Source organism: Struthio camelus, chromosome 3, assembly GCF_040807025.1.
Source record: "Struthio camelus isolate bStrCam1 chromosome 3, bStrCam1.hap1, whole genome shotgun sequence".
In the NCBI taxonomy this organism is placed as follows: domain Eukaryota; kingdom Metazoa; phylum Chordata; class Aves; order Struthioniformes; family Struthionidae; genus Struthio; species Struthio camelus.
Window position 1 is genome coordinate 1792629 of NC_090944.1, and position 21222 is coordinate 1813850.

General features: G+C 48.5%; 1 protein-coding gene across 1 annotated transcript in view; it reads right to left on the reverse strand.

Moving 5' to 3' along the window:
* Positions 1-21222, reverse strand: part of HADHA (hydroxyacyl-CoA dehydrogenase trifunctional multienzyme complex subunit alpha) — a 25976-nt gene continuing 4754 nt past the window's right edge. Inside the window, exons 3-20 of the mRNA XM_068936659.1 lie at positions 21094-21164; positions 20239-20372; positions 18852-18990; positions 17647-17766; positions 17464-17566; positions 13937-14059; positions 13139-13257; positions 12226-12282; positions 10240-10349; positions 9821-9955; positions 9038-9209; positions 8247-8333; positions 6234-6374; positions 4988-5056; positions 3865-4060; positions 2843-2957; positions 2112-2257; positions 1-622 (exon numbers count right to left, since the gene is read on the reverse strand). Coding sequence (XP_068792760.1) covers positions 477-622; positions 2112-2257; positions 2843-2957; positions 3865-4060; positions 4988-5056; positions 6234-6374; positions 8247-8333; positions 9038-9209; positions 9821-9955; positions 10240-10349; positions 12226-12282; positions 13139-13257; positions 13937-14059; positions 17464-17566; positions 17647-17766; positions 18852-18990; positions 20239-20372; positions 21094-21164 — 2183 coding nt within the window. The 3' untranslated portion in view covers positions 1-476. The remainder of the gene's footprint in view (positions 623-2111; positions 2258-2842; positions 2958-3864; positions 4061-4987; positions 5057-6233; positions 6375-8246; positions 8334-9037; positions 9210-9820; positions 9956-10239; positions 10350-12225; positions 12283-13138; positions 13258-13936; positions 14060-17463; positions 17567-17646; positions 17767-18851; positions 18991-20238; positions 20373-21093; positions 21165-21222) is intronic.

Consider the following 21222-nt stretch of genomic DNA (forward strand, 5'->3'; position numbering starts at 1 on the left):
GATTGCCTGAACGCTTTATTTCCACCCCGAGTGGTTCCATTCCTCAGTGCCTAGAGGCTGCTGCCCCAGCGAGACAGGATTAGAAGCAGGCATTGGAGTCCAGAGCCAGGAGATGGGGATTTATTGTTGGAGGTTTATGGAAAGCAAGGCCTCAGAGCCAGCCGTGTCACGGATACTGCATGCCATGCTGCGAGTTCTGGCGAGTGCAACATGGAGGTGAATGCAGAAGAATTTCTCTTCCAACATGGAGACCCCAGGTCCATGCTGGCAGAGGACGGAAGTGCCCAACGTACAGTAGCTGATAAGGCACTTGAAATGACTACAAGCCACAAGGTAGTCCGCTGCTTCCCTCCTTCCTTCCTTGCCTGCCCCAGGTACGTTGCAGATGAACCTACAGAGAATCAGGTGTTGCTGGAGAGCCAGTGCCCTCAGCTCCGGCTGTCGGTGCATCACAGGCAGGAGGCAATGGGCCGCTCTCACTGGTGGAATTTCTTGCTTGGGTTGTTGGCATAGTCCAGCAGCAGCTGGCACGGCGTGAACTGGCTTCCATAGACGGCCTCGTACTTCCGCAGCTTGTCCACCAGCTGCTTGGCTCCATACGAGTCTGCGTACCTGAAGGGACCTACCAAGCACAGGGGGACAAAAGCAGGATACATTTGCACCAAGGCAGCGAGAAGCACCAACGTGCCTGGAAGGGTGAAAGCACTGGATTCAGCTGATCCATCCTTACCCAGAAGGGACCCAAACCTCTGGACAAAAGGCCACATGGGCAAACGGTACAGGATCCCTGCTCTCTGCCTGCTGATCTGCACTGAGCAGAGGCAGACTGAACCACTGTGGTGGCACCTTTGGGATAGTCCCAGTGTGTATATGAGCCTCGTCCCAGTCAGAGCCCAGCTGCCGATATGCTGCAGCCAGCATCCTGTCTTTCCCAAGTGTGACCCCAGCTCAGCGGGAAACAGATATGTGGCTACCACCTTTACTTCTCGTGTCAGCCACTGCAAGTGCTTTTGTTTGGTCCGAAACATCCATGCTAACGTTGGCAGCAAAGCTGCAAGGCTCCCCTGAGGCCAGAGGATGTGCTGGAGGTAACGCAAGCCTTGTGAACACAAGGAAGGAGACAAACTGGGGTACAGATCAGCTGGGATTTGTCTCCGAGTATGGGCTCGTCCAAAGAAGGTAAAGTGGTGGGTACTCCCAGTAGCAGCACCAGCTTAGGACCAAGATCTCCTAGTACCCTTCAACTGTAACCCAAACCTCAGCTTGTGCCTCATCCGCTGCCCAGGCTCTGGCTGTGTCCACCCAGCCAGGTTGCAGATGGGTCCAAGAGAGCCCTGCCCATGCTCTTGGCTGGCTTGAGCAAGTGAGCCTTGGCCTGAAAATCACGGTCATGCTGCATGGTGCTTATCAGCTCAGCTTTATCCGCGCCATTTGTGGGCGTGAGGAGGGGAACAGTGGGTACTTGAGCATCATTCCTGAGCTCTGCATGCAGTGGGAGAACAGGTTTCCACAAGTGTTGCAAGAACTCTGCCTGCCCACCCAGGCGAGCAGCTCTGCCAAGAGAAGAGATACCAGAGCCGAAGTTCAGCCTCACTTTCCACTGGCTGAGATGTGCAAGACCGCACAAGAGCAAGCTAGGGAACTCTTGAAAAATGTAGGTCCTTTACAGATCTCCCACATACCCCATGACTAGCAACCTTGCTAAGAAGTCTTCCTTTGGGGTTATGGAAAGGGCTGACAAGGCTGGGGCCAGCAAGGCTCTGCCTTCTTAATCATATCTGAAGACACAGAAAATGGTCCAGTTTGATTCCTCATAAGCCTGGAAAGCCCTGTAATACAGGTGTCCCAGCAGAGAGGAACTCTGCAGGGTCCTAGCAGAAACGTATCACACACCTTTAAGCAGCTCTTGGCCCCACCACCCCCTCTTGTGGGGCTGACAATGCTGGAACGACATCGCTGGCTCAGGCTTTATAGGACACTCAGGCTGAACAGGATTTGCAGCTCAAACCTGCCTTAAAGGCTGCTCGTCTCTGGTGGCTAAAGCCCACTAGGCAGGTCCACGACACTGCTTTTGAGACGAATTCTGCAGTCTCACAGCTGAACCCACTTACCTCCCAGGCATGGCGGGAAGCCCAGGCCAAACACAGCACCGATATCTCCCTCCACGGGGTTGCTGAGGATCCCTTCCTGGAGACACATGGCTGCCTCATTCACGAACCTCGTCACCAACCGCATCTGGATGTCCTCCTCAGTGCAGCTGGAAGGAAAGAGTCTTTAAGGCTCTGAAAGTAACAGAGCAGTTGGAGAGAGGAGCACGTGAAGCTAGCAGAGAAGGGGTTCAGTGCCAGGCTTGGTGTCGGGGGAAAGAATTGTTTTTCACTGGCAGGATCCCTAACTCTAAGGGCAAAGTTCTGTGTGGCAACCCAAGGCAGACAAGTAAAGTGGCAAGGACTTGACCAAGCAGAATGGGAACCACTGCAAAAGACACTTCAGTGCCAGGCTGTCTAGTAGGTCTGACACCAGGAAGGTCAGGGTTCCTGGAGAGAAAGGCAGGGGATGCACCAACCCACCTGCTCCACCTGCAGAGGTGCTCAAGCGAATGCTGATAAATTCAAGCATGCCCATGTCCCTGCTAGCCCAGGCTCTCCACAGCTAACAGCCTACCCCCATATATGCCAGCCAGGACCAGCCAAATGCCATCTATAGTTGACTTCATGTTCAACTCTGTCCTCCAGTCCTGCCTGATGCGGCCCTCCTCCTGCTGCTCAGAGCCAAGAGAAGGAGCACTTGGCAGAGGGGAAGAGCCAGCCCGCACAGCTGCTTGGCTTGCACAGTTACTTACACTTCAGGGTTGGCTGGCACTTTGAACCGCGTCAAGATCTCATCCATGCCAGAATTCACGTTCCTGTTCTTCACTCCCTCCTGGTAAATGTAAAAGCCCTTTCCTGCCTTGCGGCCTGCCAGGGGAAAAAAAGAGACAGTCACATCATGTCTTGCTTGCTTGGGACACCTTTGCCTCTGAGCTTCTCTTGTGCTTCTGTTAGCACAAGCAGACCCTCCCAGCACAGGCAGCTTCTCTGCACTTCAAAGTAAACCTGTTTGCTGCCTCACCAAGGATACAGAGGGAAGGAGACTGTTCATCTGACTCCTTGGCAAGATGCTGCCGCTGCGCCAGGCCCGAATGCCTTTGCTAGGTGCACAAAACAGTCAAACAAAGTCACTGCTTCCATGGCTACAGCAGCAAAAAGGCATAGTCCTTGTACATGCTTGGGAGGGAAGGACAGAGATGATAAGATCTCCCAAGCAGATCTCCCAAGTAACACTCACTGCCAGGTTCGGTCAGAGGCAATGCCTGTTTTGAGAGCAAAAGCAGTCACGGTTCAAGTGCGGGTCCCACTGACACGCACTGCTCTAGCCTGGTGCGCTCAGTAGCACAATTGCCTCAGCACCTAGTACCACTGGGGAACAGCTGCCAGACGGAGGAGCCATGAGCTTTCCTTGCACACAGCTTCCAAACCTCAGCTTGCGGCTTGTTTCACTTGAGCACCTTTATTTCCAATCGCTTCCTCCCCACAGCCCAGAGTGTTCGCGCAGGTTTAACGAAGGGGCCAGATGGAGTTTCACGTGATCTCGTCTGCTGCCTCTGCTCTGGGTAACATCTTTGCCTGCTGCAGCCATTTCTGCAAAGGAAGCTCTGAGCGCAGCCTACGGTTTACCCAGGGTACAGCTGAGAGGGACTCCTGCCCCATTCCCAGGACCTTCTCTGACTGCTCTCTCGCCTGAGGCAGAGGAATCTGATGGATGCTAGTACTCTTCCTTGAACAAAGGGGAAATATGTTGATTTATATCAGCCTCATGTCTCACCTAAGAAGCCCTTCTCCACCATGAGCTTGAACAACTCGATGTTGCCTCCTCCAAAGCGCTCACCAAAGGCCTTGCCGAGGTCCTCAGCCACGTGCGTGGCTACATCCACACCCACCTCATCGATCAGCGTGACAGCACCGACCGGGAAGCCGAAGGCTGTGGAGAGGCTGTCTATTTTCTTCGGGTCAAAACCCTCCTGCAGGAATAGGAGGAAAAGCAATGAGATCTCTCTGGATGAGGGCCCTCCCCCATCCGGGATCACTGATGCAACCAGCCCCATTAGCTATTGGAGAACAGATAGGAGCAGCATAACCATGTTTGCACCACTCCTGACTGTCCCCTGCTGCTGTGCAGGGAGGAAAGAGCCTCATCACTGCCTACGCTGGGTCCCGTCACACCACAGCTCAGACAAGAGCAAGCTAGGGACATCGGGGGAAGCTGGGGCTGGCATCCCACTGCCACGTGTTGACAAAGTGTGATACACGTTTCTTACAGCTGACATCAGGTCTGGGGCAGGACAAGGCTCTCTTCTGCAAGGCACTTTGCCTTGAACAGGACAAAAACCTGTTCACCTCAAAGACCAAACGGGGCAAAGGTAGGACATGGCAGGCTGGGATCTGCTCATGGTCCACCCTGCCATTGCAGGCCATGCCCTGATGAGGACAGCCTGACTCATCATGCCCAGGAAGACGCTCTCAAGCCTGCCCAAAGGGCCAACAGCAGAGCCAAGAGAAACCTGCATGCTCACTCCTTGCCTTGCTCCTAGTTGCCATTTTGACTCCTGTGACTAAAACACTGCTCTCTGCTTTGCAGCTCTAGGCTGTTTTGCCAGGGCAGGCAGCTTGCAGCTTAGGGAGAGCTGCCTTGCAGACAGGCAGTGTCCTTTTCACATGTCACACAGCACAGACAAAGGGGCACCCTTGCAACTGCAGTTTGCCCACTGCCTCACATGTACTCTGGATGTTTTCAAATCTAGATACCATATCGCAACAACTGTCCAACTAAGCTTCTCGACAGCTTTGGGTAAGAGATGTGGCTGACCGGACATGTACCCAAGCAGGAATTGAGTGCAGGGGCTGGACAAAGGCTTTGTTGGACGCTCAGTAGCTGACCGAATACACACCTGGAGAACTCGGACCACTTCAGACAGCATTGGCCCCAGACACCTGGTGGTATAGAAACCAGGCCCATCCTAGGGGAGAGAAGCGCAACAGGAAGGCAGGTAAGTTCAAACAGCAAGAATACAGCTTTTACTGACCGCACAGGGACTGTTTCACAGGCTGAGCTGCAGTTCGGGCACTGGCAGGTGGAGACACTGAACTGCTCTATTTTGAATGGTATGCAACTGACTCCTAGAACAGCTTTCACCCGTAAGGCTCCACCAGGGTTTGAAGACCTTCAGAAATGCACTCCCTGGAAGTCCCCAGACTGATTTTATTAAAAATATTGCCTGGAGGTCCCAGGCAGGCTGCAGAAGTCCCCTCGCTTCACATCAATCCCAAAAGACTGCCTGAGGGTAAAGGGTGCTCAGCATGAGTGAAATAGGCATTAACCTATTGCTTCACCTGCTGACATTGCCCACAAAGTCAGGAAGCATCAGATTAGCTGCAGACTGCCATTCGGGGAAGCATCTAATTTGGGAGTGAGAATTTGAGAAGAAGCACGGTATCTCCACTGGCCTACGGAGACATCTAGAGCACTTTTAGCCAAGCCAGTGTTACCAGTGCAACAGGAAACATCTAGTCTGCAGCACTGGCAACCTCACGCTTCAATGAAAAGACAAATCTGAACATACACTTATCCAACTGCTCTGAACCTACAAACTAATCCTCCCACACAGGTGAAACGGCATCACCGATGCTTTCTACTACGGAGCAGGAGACCTGCTCTGTTTAGAGGGGCATGTGCTTAATAGCAACTGACAGCCTAATAAACCAGCCAAAACCCATGGCTTTGTGCTCTGCTGCCTCTTCCTGGAGGCCACCACAGTTCGTTCACAACTCCTGACTCGCTGTGCTGCACTCGGTCCTCTCCCCCTGCTTTGTGCACATGTATTTCTGCCCTCCCTCTCACACAAGATTTAAATCCAAAGAGATGAGGGTTACTGCTCACAGGTTCCTCTACTCCTGCTGCTCTGCAGGGAGAAGAGACAGTGAGAGTACCGCCCAGACGCCGCTTCATCTCAGATGCCACTTTAGACTTCAGCCTCCTGAGGGATCACCTAGGCACTAGCCCTCTTCCAACCTCTATTTTGACTTTGCAGCATGCAGAGCTAATGCCAGTGTATTCACAGCCACGTTACATCCTCAGCTTAGTGCACAAGACTGACCTTTATTATCCCAGTTGGTATTTGGGCAGTGTTCCCTCACCTTTACCACGATGACAATCTTGCCCTGTTTGAGCCCAACAGCAACAGCAGAGGCAGCTGTGTCCTGGGATGTTTTGTCTGTCGTGATGATTTCCAGCAGCTGCATTCTGTCAACAGGAGAGAAGTAGTGCATCCCGATCACCTAGAGCAGAAGCAAGAACAGAGGGTTAAAACAGACTCTGGTGCCTACAGCAATCATCTAGGAAAGTCAAGTGCCCAACTGCCGGAGGAAGCAGGCCAGCACAGGCTGCAAGACTTCATCACCATGCTGCATATATTCCACCAGATCCTTCTCCGAGGGGAGCACTTTCCAACTCCCTCTCTCCTTGGCTTTCCCAAGGGTGCAGCACACACACACATCTCTCAGCCCACTGAAGATTATAGCGTGTGCTGCTCAGGTCTGTCTGTATTTGTTAACAGTCTGGCAACAAAACTTCCCCAGGAATCTTAGCTTAGCTCAGACCCCAGGTGAGTCATGGGCACTGCATGATCCGCAGGTGCTATCTGACTTGGGAAAGCAACTCTGTGCCTAGTGTTCTGCTTGTGGTTAAGTGATGAAGTTGATCTATGGACAAGAAGGCACGTTTCCAGAAATTAATTATAGAGGAAAGTGAAGCTTTCCTTTGGGAAAGGCATTTATATGTACATTATTCATCTGTGTGCCTGATCTTCCTAACACAGCCACGCAATCAGGATGTCACCTTCATGACTCCTGGAAGCAACACTTGGCACTAAGATCTGCATAAGTCAGAGACACCTTGTAGGAAAGCCACAGACTGCAAAATTAATTATAGAAAATACATTAATTAGTTAATTGATTTCCTATTAGTTTCCCCATAAAGAGATATTACATGGACAGTTTATCCAGCAAGAGTTTGCATTTCAGATGCAACTAAGATCTGAATAGCAAGCCATAAAGAGGCTCATGAAGGTCACAGATACCTCTAACAGTCGGGACGCACATTTTTACTCCATAACTTTTACACGTGTTCACAGATCTTCTACAGGAAGACAAGCAGCAGAGGCAATGGACTGCCCTGGGCAGATATGAGATCCTTGTAGGAATTCAGGGAAGCAGCTGAAGGCACCTGTGCAGCAGCATTTGCGTAACACTCTGATGGAGCTCTAGAGCTTCCCTTTCCTTCTCCCAAAGCTGCTACTGCCTCCCCTTCCCACATATCTCATAGAGAGTCTGGTTCTTGCCATGGGATCGTCTTGCTGTGGGACATGCTCACTCCGGCCTGCATTTTCTGCAGCCTGCTGGCCCCAGGCAGGCAAAGCAGATTCCTCAAGCTAGGGGAAAGCACTTCTCCCTTGCTACATCAAGGCCACCCAGACTGATGCTTAGCCATGGGAGGTGACTCCACCTGATCACACAGATCCCTCACACCACTCTGGATACTGCAGTGTCATGTCTGGCCTCCTGCTGCTGTTCCTGAAGGGTGCAGGTCTCCTGTAAGGCCTGTGTCATTTGGAACCACAGAGAAAACCCCCCCACCCGCCTCAAGAGCTGATCCTATATGTGGCCAGTAAAAAATGGGCCCATGCTCCCAGTTTCAGCACCTCTGAGTTCAGCTAGCAGCCACTGACTTTTCTTCCCTTTTTGCTGCTACATTAGCACCCTTCTCTCTAGGAAGCTACTTCCCCACCATGGCAAATGACTCCTATGCCTAATGAATTTTCTCAGCTCAAGTCCTTTCACAGCTTTTCTGCCTCTTGTGTGCATTAATGCTTCCTGAAGCGCTGACCTCCCTGCAGTACTGTGCCCTGCCGCACCAACATCTCACTTGGGGCAAGTCCACCTTCATCCCCTTTGTACCTAATCCAAGGATCACATACTCTTTGTTCAAAGTTTGTACTGAAGGCAGAGGTCAAGCTGTTCCATGTTCTGAGGCGGAAGCAGAAGATCCCAGCAATCTCATCAATATCTCATCAATAGCAAAGCCATTTTGCCACTAGCAGGCAGCTCAGCACAGAGCAGACTCACAGCAGGCCCTTGGTGTTGGGCACTCACCTTCTCTGGCCTCTTGCTAACAGCGGCAATTTGGCTGATTGGGAGGGCAGATGTGTTACTGGCAAAGACACAGTGAGCAGGGATCACCTGGGGGGGAGAGGGGAAAAGACAGTTTAAATGTCCAAGGCCAGATTCGGACTGTGATGTGCAGAGCCCCGAGAGAAGAGTGCCAGCACAGAGCGTTCCCAGCATTTGGTAATGCCTTACAAACAAGACAAACCTCTTTTAATCTGTCAGGGCAGGCAGCATTAGAAACTCATCCTAAAGCAGCAGTCCAAGTCAACCAGATCTGACTTGCAGGACAGCTACACTGATCTGCCTCCAGGGTTTGTGATACTGGTCTGTCTCAGATCCACCATGATTCTGCCAGTTCACTGCAACCACGTTAGACACTGTGAGGATGGACCCCAGAGAGGAGCATAGGCCAGTTTCTTTAACATACACAGTCACTCTCTTAAGTGTATTCTTGGATAGAAAAGGAGCAGTGGCAGCAAGCTAGGGACAGCAGGTAAAGGACTACATATTGTGGAGATACAGGAGGACATACCTGTCACATCAAAGTATTCAGACAAATGGAAACTTTTTTGGAGTGGCTCCCAGGAGTCCAGTTATGTCACAACTGGACAGGAACACCGCCCTTGGCACCCACCCATGTACTGAAATGAGTAACTAGTACCAAGCACTAAACTGCAGCACAGAAGAGATGTGGAAAACCCAGCAGGGCAAGACACCCTGAGTCTCTAGCGTACAGGGGCTATGTCTAGCACAGGCTGCTCAGAACTGACACTCACGGCCTCCACTTCTTTCAACACTTTGTGCTTGATGTTAATGTCCTCGAACACAGCCTCGATCACCATGTCTGCTTTATCAAAGCCTTTGTAGTCCAGCTGGCCCGTCAGGTTGCTGAGAAACAAGTCCCTCTCAAACGGTGTTAGACTCTTCTTCTTCACCTTGCTGTTCAGCCTAGGGAAGGACAGCTCTGTCAGAGCTCCAGGGAGGCCCTGGTACATTGTGACACCAAGCTCATCCGTCTTTCCTGGAGCTGAGACCTAAAACACCATCTCCAGTCCAGCAAGACTGTCACTCTGCCTACTGGCCCTTCTTTCCATCCAGAAGAAGTAGGGCCCTCTTTACACAGCTCTTGGTGCATTAGTCTGAAGGTCAATCATTTACGCTCCTTAAGAGTTGTGCAGCTGAGCACTATCTCTGCTGAGCCAGGAGTACAGGGGAAAGAAATCCAGCTTTTCAGAAGTTGGACCCGATGCGTCCCGACATGGGTACCTCCCTCCCCTTAGTTCTATAAGCTCCTGCTAAATCTAAAAACTAAAGCAGTCACGTATTAGGTGGTCTGCCTACCTAAGGAACTAAGGCTGAATACACTGGACCTATTTTGTAGCAATATCCCAGCACACTGCATACGCAACTCTAAAAGAAAGCACTGTTGTGATAGCTCATGGAAGATGACTCCAAAGGAACAGAGGTGTCAGGAGTTCCTGATCGCCTGAAAGCAGAGGAGTATTTTAACTGAAGGAGGCCCCAGCCAATCCCGAGTGAATTCCTTTAAACTCACATACCCCTTGAAGACCTGCTGCTGTCCTCTCTCCAAGCCTTGCTGTACTGTGTCCTTCAGAATGGTGTTCAGTCCTTTATCCACTGAAACCTGTGCAATTCCGGCTCCCATGAGCCCTGCTCCCAGCACAGCCAGGGTCCTGCACAGAAAGGGTAGACGCGTTCAAAGCCAGAAACAGCTGAATTTCTACTGCCGGTCAGACTTATACAGATCCTGTCCATCCAGGCAGTACTTCTAGTGAGGTCACACAAGAAGATTGCACTTGTGAATGAGACCTCTAAACTGCAGAGGATGGGCCTTCTGGAGCTGGAAACATCTCTGCTATACTATGCTGCTTTTTGGGGCTCTAGGCCAGTGGGCCCCAAGAGCCTTTCAGCAGAGGCCCTCCAAATGCTCCTTTAGGTATCCCACACTTGCACTTACTTGACTTCTCGCTGAGGTGTTCCAAACTTGTTCTTCTTGCATTGCACCTGCCCACGGTAAAGTCCAATCAGTGCCTTGCTTTCTTTAGTCATTGCAAGTTGGCCAAAATTCTGAAAGAAAGGAGAGAGGGAGGCAAAGAGTTTGGCCTTTAACTGCTGTCACACTTCCAACGTGTACGCATCAAAAATATGGCAAAGGGGCAGCACAACCACCCATGCAATTACACAGACTAGTAACCTGAACAGAAATGGAAGAGCAGGCAGGGCACGTGCGCCCTCTTTGCAGAGTTACCTTCAGTGCTAAGCACAGCCGGCTTTGCGCTATCATCTCCCACATGGGCTGCCAGAAGGCAGTAGGAAACTGCTCTTTTAACGTCCCTTTCCACAAACAATATAATTCAAAGCCTCTGAAAAGAGTATGTGCCTCTGACCCTCAGCATCTGCCTGGCAGGAGCCTGCTGGGGAACAAGAATAGCCAGGATACTTCCACGTCCAAGTCCTTCCTACCCACTGACCCATTCACAGCTTGTTTCCACTCATCAGATGACTCTCCCACCGCACTGGGAAAGAGCATTCATTGGCAGTTCACTGTTGGGCTGGTAAACGAGAAGCGACGCCGGTGCCTCCGCCAGCCAGCAGCTGTGGAGTCGGTAAGAGATCAGTGAAGGAATCGATTCTACTTCCCCAGCGGCAGGCTTTTACTTCACTGGTAAGGGAACAGGGCAAGAACGCGCCCCTTTCTACTCCACGCACATCTTCAACTAGCTGGGGACCAGTGCCCCAGTGACTTCCAGATAAAAGGATCCTGCCCTCAGACTCTGAGGCACCTTAACTATTCAAATCTTTAAACAAGCCAGCTCTCGCTGAGAACTGTAGCCTGATGCCTGTTTTCAGAGCACGGGCAACACAGAGGCCTGCATAAACTCTCAGCAGTCAGCATGAAACAGGAACAGACAGGAAGACAACAGACAGTCTAAGGTGACAGCAAACTAACAAGGCTGTCCAAGCCAAACCAGCTAAGGAAAATCCAGCCCTAGGAAAACCATCAATACAACATATTTCAGAGCAGGCAGTATCTTCCTTTGTCATTGTCCTGTGAGTTAGAGACTGGGTGAAATACCAGACACAGGAAGCCTGTAAGAGAATCTGCAAGCCTCCTATCCTGGCAGGGAGAGAGAGAAACGTTTAAAAAAAAAAAGTATTTTTGTTTGAACTTCATGAGATTCCTGTTTGTCCAGTTCTCCAGCTTGTCACTGTCCCTCCGAATGGCCAGTACCAGCCACTATTCTGACTGGTGTGGTAAATAGATAAGTAAGATCCACAGAGGGACAGAGAAGTCCTGTTTTGGATGAGAAACAAGAACTGAAAAAACAACATCTATTCACGAGTACACAATTATCAATGGGTGAAAAAGGGCTAGCACTAGGTGTCTGGAATATAAAACATGACAAAGCAAAACAAGAGTAATAGAGAATCAACACTCTAAGCAAACATGATGGTGGAAAAAAGTGGCAGAGGAAACTGAACACTGGTAAAAAGGAAAGGTAACAAGTTTTGGAAGAAATGACTTATTTGCACCACATTACCTAGGAATACTCAGGAGACTAAAACAGCACTATACCCACCTATAGAATACCTGTCCCATATGGCAATCAAAGGAAAAAAAAAAAAAAGAAAATCAAATAGAAAATCCTACCATGGGACATGTAGAATGCTGAACTTCATCTGGCTACTCCCAACTCAAAAAAGACAAACCAAACAGGAATAAAGAAGGCCACCGGCTCTTTTCACAGATTAAGAAACTTGAATAACGGGACTGTTGTTTAAGATAGGCCATTTTCACAGTCCCTCTCCCAAAAGAGGGGGCAGGGATCAAGGCATCATTTTGAGCAGCTTGTGAAGAGTATCTTCCTTTGTGCATGGCTAAACACAAATCTTCCACATCTACATAAACTACCAATTACTACCAGCGACCTAATCTTCTTACCTGGGATTCAGTGAGGTATCCAGCGTCACGCCCCTGATCAAGACCAGTCTTTACAACCTAGTCAAAGAAGAGCAGTAAAGATATGCCACTGTTAAGGCACGCCTGCCAACAGCTACACTTTAAAGAGATCACTTGTCTAGCTGTGCGCCTCCTGTTTTCACCATCAGCCCCTCCCCAACATTTCAGGGGCACCTGAGACTCTCTGGGTCCTGTCAATGCTGTCCAAAGCCGAGCTATGAACCATCTCGTCCTTCCAGCACAGCGTAGCTACAATGGCAAGGCACTTTCTCTCAGGTTAATTTTTTACACATACCTTGCACTTTCAGGAATTGTTTCCGTAGGACTGTGCTCCTGTAATGTCATTGCTCCCAGAATCAGAGGGGGACATACGCTGGTTTTAGAGAAGTCTTGACAACAATTTAAATAGTGAAAAGTCATTTTAAAAGAAGGATTCAACCGTGGACAATGTTTTCAAGTAATACAACACCTGCGTTACTTAGGGGACTAAGTTTTAAAGCTTTGGGTGCTTAGTGCTATGAAAATAGCAACTGATACTTTCCTTGCTTCAAACAGGTTAATCTATCTCCTTAGAAACTGTACAGGAAACCTGAAGAAATTGCAGCTAGAAGTTTCACAGAAATTATTCCAGTTAAGCCTTCCCTCAATAGGGCTTCTTGATCTTTCCCTTACTGGTGCCAGCACCACATGAATTGCTGGTGATATTCCGGGAAGCTATTCTGAATTTGAATGTTTGCTCCATATACCACACAGCTAGCAGCCATCAAGACTGATCTTCTGTAAAGTAACGCGTAATTTGACTCAGACAAAGGAACCACCTTCCCTCTCTTTGTTTCCATGTCATCCTGCAGATTCACCTTCACTGCAGTTTCATATTTCTCAGAGCAGGGATTACCTCAATGATTTTTAGTGGAGCAGGGTAGAGTCCTTTGGTCTGCTTCTGAACTTTGCTCTCCACTGTCTTGTAGACTTGCTGCCTCACAAATGGAACAGCCATGGCATAATCTGTTATCTCTAAGATGGGACAAAACACATCTCAGCACAGTCCTATATACACAACCAGCCTTCAAATGATTAACCTGAACGCTGAACATTACAGGTGTGAATGTTGCACATGTGGAATAGAAACGTGCACCTGAAACCCACTTAGACACAGCTAGCATTGGTCTGGTCAAATGGATTTCTATGGCTTGTTCCATGGACATGTCCCTTTTAGGGCTAAACTATCCTCCTCGTGCAGCCAGTGACAGACTACAAAACTGACCTATGGAGCAGAACTTGCACAGACAGAGGTCATCATTTCTGGGCTCTGCGAACTGCGTTAGGGCTCTGCTGAAGAGGATCAGCGCAGAGCAGGTCCACGGGCTTCTCGTCACACAAGCTTGGTACAAAACTTGCCACTAAAGCTTACAAGATGGATAGTCCTCTGTGGGGGGAGCTGACGCTCCCTCCCTCAGGCCTAGCAACCTTCTAGTACACTTCAGGGGCCACCATGCACAGCTCTGGCAACGCCACTTTAAGATCAGATCTGCAGAGTAATGTTTCTTCTATCAACCGATCTGGTTCTAGAGACTGTTACAACATGAAAGAACTTTGTTTTGGATTAAGAGCATGAATATACCCCCGAAAATCAAAGTTGCATTATACTCACTACAGTCTCTTGGGAGTTGGCTATGATGCCGATAAGACTTACTCTGCATTAGCCCTTTTGATTTTCTGGTAGACACAGTCCTGTTGGCTAGTCCTCTGGCAAAGCTAATTGCTACTTCCTCCAAGTACTCAATTGTTCTTGCTTCTGGAGTTTTTAGACCTGGTCCTGGGAACAAAAGAAAAGCTATGAACAAAGACGGACAGGCTCAGCAGGAAATCATATGAAAAGCCCCAAACATTTAATATCCATGGCATTAGGCAGAAACGCCAAAATGTCAACCCCCAATGGGAGCAGACAGCAGTATGTCACTTAAATATCAACACTCCTTTCATGGACTAATTTTCGATGTAAGGGAAGACTGGAGGCCATCCGGTCTAACCCACTGCTCAAAGCAGGGCCAACTTCCAAGTTAAATCCAACTTTGGAATTAGATCAGGTTGCTCAGGGACATGTTCTGTCACGTTCTGAGTGCTTCCAAGGATGGAGATCCTGCCACTTCTCTGCACTTGTGTTCAATGTCTGACCATCCTCATTGGGAAGATATTTTTGTAACATTTAATTAAAACAGCACTTGCCACAATTTTTGTCTATTGCCTCTCATCCTTTCGCTTTGTGTAACTGCAGGCAACATCTATATCTTAACAGAACGCAAGTGTCCTGCCTTCCCACCTCTTGTTGCACCTCTGCTTTCTTACGTGGTAGAGTAAGTCTGCACAACTGAGTTGTAACAACACTATTGCTATTAAACATCTAGACAACACTTATCAAGAACTGCCTCCTTAAACATTACCTGTACTGGAGCCAATGCATGATAAAACTTCATCAACCTTAGACCTTCGGTGCAGGAAATCTTACTTGCTTTAGCTAGTACCAAATACAGTCAATTCTAACCAGATCCCCAGTGGCGTGCAATCCACCTCGCTGCCCATCTGTGCTAACTCAAACCTGTCCCAAAAACAACAAAGCAAGTTGTTACAAAGGCATGGTTTAGCAAACTCTGGGGGTGGGTTGCACAATTTCCAAGCACAGGGCTGATGTCCTTAATGCAGGAGGACAGAGTGTAGGGTTGAAAATGCAGTTATGCGTATTAAGCTGTTGAAGGCAAATAAAATGAGTCCTTAATGAAGAAGCACTGCCCAGTAATTTTTCACTGGACCACCATAAGGAAACTGTAGCTAGAAGTGTAGCCTTGAGCTGGGCTGCCTCTGAACTAGCAGAACAAACTTGACAAGATTACAACTCTGCATCCTTAGGCTGAGCAATCTCATTAGTCTTCGCTAGAAATGGTTCCAACCACACCTACATCCTGTACAGGGTCCTCAGAGCTAAAAACACATCAAGGAGCAGTTGTCTGCTATGATAGGGGAAACAGTTATTGAAGAAGCAAACAAACAAAAACCTACCAACAACAAACAAACAAACAACAGCAAAGAAAACACTGAAAAGTCCACAACCCTATACAACTTGAAGGTTTCACTTCTTTTTTCACAGAGACCTGAGAGCACATATCCTGCAGACTCCAGATCCTGCTGCCTGCTGGAGGGTCTCCTGGCAAGGAGCAAATAAAGGAACACATGCATTTTGACCAGATTATAAGAGCTCACCATTAGGAAGTCTTACCTTACCCTGGAAGTAAGTCAGAGCCAGTCTAGAGAAAAACAGTCCAAACTTAATTGTATAGCAGATTTCATTTTACAGTCAGCTCGGAAAACTTACCCCAGAGCTGCTGCCTCGTCTGCATTTCACCAATGGCCAGAGCATTTAGAGCATTCATCGGAAAGTATTCCCACCTCTAAGGGTGAAGGGATTTCTGAGCTGAAATCTTACCAGCCCCCAAGTTCCCTTCCACCATTTCAAGGCAGCACGGGACCTTTAAGCTTTAATGATCTGATGTGCTACAGCATGTGAATACCTGATTTCCCCTTTCCATCAGCTTTGTGTACAATGCCCACAAGCTCTGAACTTTGATACCGCAGCTGGAAAAAAACACTTCATTTATAGACCTGAGCTGTAAGAACTATTTAGGCAAGGTGGTGAAATCCACGTACGTGCTGCTTTACCTGCAGTTGCCTTTCAACAATTTAATTGCTGTAGGGTCTTAACCAAGGAAGCTCCAAGCTGTCAACTAGCATCTACTTAGCTATATAAAAGATCTGGGCATATTAGTAAGCGGAGTAAGAGAATGCTGAGGAGTTCCTTACTGAAGGAGAACTAATAGCACCCCACAAAAGCACCCCACAAGACTTCCTCCTTGGATTCTACAGTTCGTCCACTTCCACACCATTCGCACTAGAAGAAATTGCCTGATTAATGCTGCCTTTTTCCTTTTAAAGCTTTATTATCAGTTAAAGCATCACCACAGATAAAGCTGCTTTTGCCCAGACATTCAGAATGAATATGCGATTACGCAGCAGAAAACCTTCTGGCACTGGGTGCTGCTTGAACAAACAAAGAATGCCTCCAACGTTCACAGGTCTTTTTTTTTTTTTTGATTGTTTTCTTTTTTTGTCTCCTCCGAAGTGCTTATCTGGTCTGAGTTAGGATTCCTAACAGCTCTTTAAAAGTTCAGGTTTCCTTTTAGCGAGCCAGAGTGTTCATTGCTATAAAGAGCCACATTTGCAATACCATACTTAAGCAACTATGCAGTGGTAATGCAGATTTTTAACTCAAACCTAGGTACCACTGACCCATTTCATAAGTCAGAGGAAGGCTAAAGACACCTCACCCAGCTGAAGAGTGGTATGCGAGACAAAACAGATACAAGGGCTTCCCCCGCTTTTCTCAGGCTAGGCTGATTTTTTGTTCATTAAACTAAGGCACTAAGGGCCCGTTGGGTCCTTCAGCTGCGCTCTGACTGGGGAAACAGCTCAGCATGCTGCAACTATGTGGTAGTATCAACGGCCACAATGGTTTAACTCCCAGCTGCAGCTGTTCAGAGCTTTCAGCAGAGGCTGCAGAGGGTTGGCCCCTCCACATAGTTACCTTCCAAAAAAGTTGCCCTGATGCAGGAACAGCAGAAGCAAGGAATTATTCATTAGCCCACTTGGAAGTGCAATTTGGTCTGCAACTTGCAAGGAATTTCTCCATCCAACTGAAAGTCAGTTAGCAAGTCAGAGCACCTAAGTTGTAGGGGTTGGCTTCCCCCACAGATCTTGTCATTGATCTGCAGGCTGCATAAATGTAGGCATCAGTCACCTAGTCTCCTTTTATTAGCGGTTGCAATCTGTCCCTCTGACATGATAAATGAGGAATGCAGGTTCTTATCTGTACAATTCGCTTATGCAAGAGAGCCAACAGGCCGACCCTTCGCTCTAACCTTTCTCTATTCACTTAGCTTTAGACTGAGCCTGACATGTCAAGGTCCCTGTGCACGTGCTTCTCAGGTGGGAATGGTGGTTGCACTGCAGAGCATCGTAAGGACTTTCCAGACCACACGCTCTGCCTCCATTAGACTGCTGGCTGCATGGAGGGCTTCTCTGCCCATTTCAGCAAGGTGGAGAGGTTAACCGACAGACAGCAGATCAGCTTCCTAAGCAGCTGAAGACAATGCTAGCGTCCTCATGTCTGACCTAGTGGGTCCACCAGCTGGTCAACCAGACCCATCTTCTTTGCTCTGTCAGGACGGATGCTCTTCCCAGTTAGCATCATATCAAAGGCAGCAGGAAGTCCTACCTGCAGGGGCAGAAAGAGGTTTTCAGAGTGGGAGCACGCTGTGAAGCAGAAAGGGCTATTAAGATTTGTCTCCTACTTACCAGCTTTGGCAGCCTCTGAGTGGCCCCTGCCCCTGGCAGGAGTCCCAGTGACACTTCAGGTGTGGCCAAGACCGTTTTCTTGTCCTTTGTTGCTATTCTGTAGTGACAGGCAAGGGCAACCTTAAAATAGGAAGAGAAACCATCTCAAGAGTTCCCGTTGAGAGACCACAGAAGAACTGGGCACCCATCACAAAGCTCCCTTCCACACCCTTCCCCAGCTTTCCTCCTGGCTCACCCCTAGTTCAACTGCCCAAATTCCCTCTGTGCTCATTCATGGCTTCCTCCAGCGAGAAGAGGGCAAACGGGGCTGATGATAGCAAGCAGCTATTGGCATGAACACAAGACTACAGATTTGAGCCAAGCTGTTTTTAAATCTCATCTGGACTCTCGGGGGCTAAATTCATTCACTGCACTCAAGAGCACTGTCCCATTTACAGATCAGCCACGACACTCAGCCCATCACTGGATCACCAAGCCCAGATCCTTCATCACTGTGCTTGCAAAAAGCTGAAATTGCTTGAGAAATCAGTACACAGCTGAAGAGACCCCATTCTCAGAAACAAAGTTATTCCAATGTAGTGAAAACTTTGCTGCAGAAATAATCACAGCGCCTTTCAGTTGACAAAGCCTCCTCCTTCCTCATCACGCTGGGCAGAGATGAGAAGATTAGCTACTTAAAAATGCATAATCCTAAACAGAGATTAGGAAGCAAATACTGCACCCAGCTGAATTGGCAAGCAAGAGAGAATGTAGGCCAGGTTGGAGCCTTACCAGGTTCCCCACACTCATCCTTCTCACAAGAACCTTTAAAAGAAGTTGCTGGGATGTGAGGTTCATTTCAACTGAAAAGAAGCTATTTCCAGCCCGGATTCTGCCAACAGCATTTCTCTAGATCCAATGCCTGCTGGAAACAGCTTGTTTTCCCAGGAGTGCACTCACCTAAATATTAGCCTAGCACGCAGAGATTCATATTTGATTAGCTCTCTTTCAACAGCAGCAGAAAAATTAGCATGGCAGAGCCATGAAGCACAACCAACCCGTTAATTTGCCACAGATTCATTTGAATGGCTGTACAGAATCCACGCCAGGTCTCAGATCCTTCTCGCACCCTTTCAGGATAGTCCTGCGGGCATCATTCGGCTAGTTTGGAGAACTAGCGCTACCAACTCCCACTGCTGCTTGGCAGACCCCAAACTGTCCAGTACCTCCAGTCCTCCTCCCAGGCAGGAGCCACTGATGGCAGCAACTATGGGCTTTGAAGACCGCTCAATTTTTTCTAACATCTTCTGTCCTTCCTGAGAGAGCTGAGTCACTTCCTGAGAAGTCTTGCAGGCGCCAATCATGCTGCAGTGAGGCAGAAAGGCTGATCAGAATTGGAAAAGCGCTGAGAAAACAGCAGTAAAATGGAGAGTGCTTCAAGGATTTTATTCCCCTCTTCCCACAAAGCTCCAATGACTGACAGACAGGCAAGAGCTATTTAGTCCCACAGATTTAGATTAACAGAGAACACAGGAAGACTACTCAAATCAGTGGGTTAAGTCACTGCATACTGACACGGGACTGTGCCTGCAGGCAGTGAATGAGTCTCCTTGTGCCAGAGCTCTGAAAGCCTTTTGGGGAGAGAAGGAAGGGTCACAGGAAGCCTCAAAGCACTTGCCAGGAAGGGTGGAAGGGAGAGCCCAGGATCACATTTGAGAGAAGCAGATGGCCAGTGCTCTGACATTGCACTCCGCCAATTAGAGACTTTCCGAGCCAATTATTCTCACAGAGGCTAGCAGCGTTTGCCAGGCAGGCACTAATCAGCAGGCTTGCTGCACTGAGACCAGCCGAGACCTCTTAAACACAGCCTGTCCTTTTGTCCTGCTTACCAGCTAAAGCTACTGCCTCCTTCCCACCACAGGATAGATCAAGTCTCTGCTCCTGAATAAGGCTGGACAAAAAGGTAACAAGCTCTGGAAGGGCTGATATGCATTTACCTTCTCTGCTCAAAGCTTCCGGATTTTAATGTCTTTAAACAACTGTTCTGTCGTGCCCAATGCAGGACTGGCAATTGACGGCACTCCAGGCCCAGGTGAGAGCACTCATACAGGGCGTACTCGCACCCGACAAGAGTTACCCAGCCTGGGAAGCTGCTCAGATGCTCCATATGGCAGAGAGCCAAGACTGCCCAATCAAGGAGCTGTGCTGGCAGACTGCCAGACACTCAAGATCCAGCTCAAATGAAGTTCTGCATGTAAATTATCTGCTCTCGTTGTGCCCCAGACCAAAGCACAAGGCTTACCCCTGAGCCAGAAAGGGAATTTTCCTTGGCTGCACCCTGGCACGCAGGAAGGAGCGACCCAGTGCTAGAAGCAAATGGGGTTTAATGACTAGCCAGGTTCCTCTTTATCAAGGCCATAACTTCATTTCAGCAAGTCCCTGTCAAGTTATACATCCTGCGCACATGGATTTCATATTCATTCTCTACCTCACCCTTGGGGAGAGGTCAGTGACAAACTGCTCAGTCTTCACAGCACACCAGACCTTTTGCCCGAGATGCTGGACTTTAGAGAAAGCTCCATCAGCATAGTTTCTACTGCCACCCAAACTTACTCAAGATCTGCTCCAGCAATGAAAGAGCCTGGCTTTGAAGAGATGAGGACGGCACTTTTGACAGCTTCATTGGCCCAGACTTCATTCAATACATCACTCATCTCGGAGCTCAATTGTTTGGACAGAGTGTTCACCTGAAGGTAGCCAATACACATTGTAAATAGAGAGCCCACGAGACAGTGGAGTTAAACCTCTGATTAAGTGCTGGACTCAATCATCATATCATCGGAAAACTCTCACAGAAGAAAGACTGAGGAAAAAGCCAAAGCCAATGGTAAGTCTAAATGGATTTTCCAATCTGTCTGAAGGCAGTGGAAGCAGTAGCTCTATAGCCTTTTAAAATTTGCATTCTGGCACAATTCTAATGTTTCTGGGCACACAAATTGAGCCCAGCTTGGCTATAAAGTTCATTTCACCCTGTATCACAACACAGCCAGAAAGAAAACCCCAAGATGAAACCTTGCAGCAGGTTATCAAGTAATCTGCTCTTAAGAAGTTTCTTCTTCAGCCTCACCAATACATGTTTTAAGAGCTTCTAAGCTGTTTTGTTCAACAGAATGGACCCTCTCCTCAGCCACTTTGAATCGAGAACTTAATGTTCAGTGACACCTTGTGCTGGTGAGAGAGACAAGTCAATTTGGTACAAATAAAATATTTCCAGGGGGCACTTCCCAGTATGTTCTTTTATTATATGCCCCGATTCTCATTCTCAAATTTCCACTTTCAAATCTGACTGGCAGCAGGTTAGGAAAGTTCTTAGTCTTCAGTTACCAATTTTCAATGCCTTCTCTGTACTACCTGTATTCCTGCTCTTTCCTCTGATATGCCTATTAATCACAGTCAACAAAACCGCACCTTTGAATCTGGTGTGCTGAAACGTACAACAGCGACATCTCCTTTGATATCACAGCTAACGTGGGTTCTAGCTGGAAACAAACGGAAACACTTTATTAGCTTATGTTTAGTGGATTTTAGGAAAGAAAA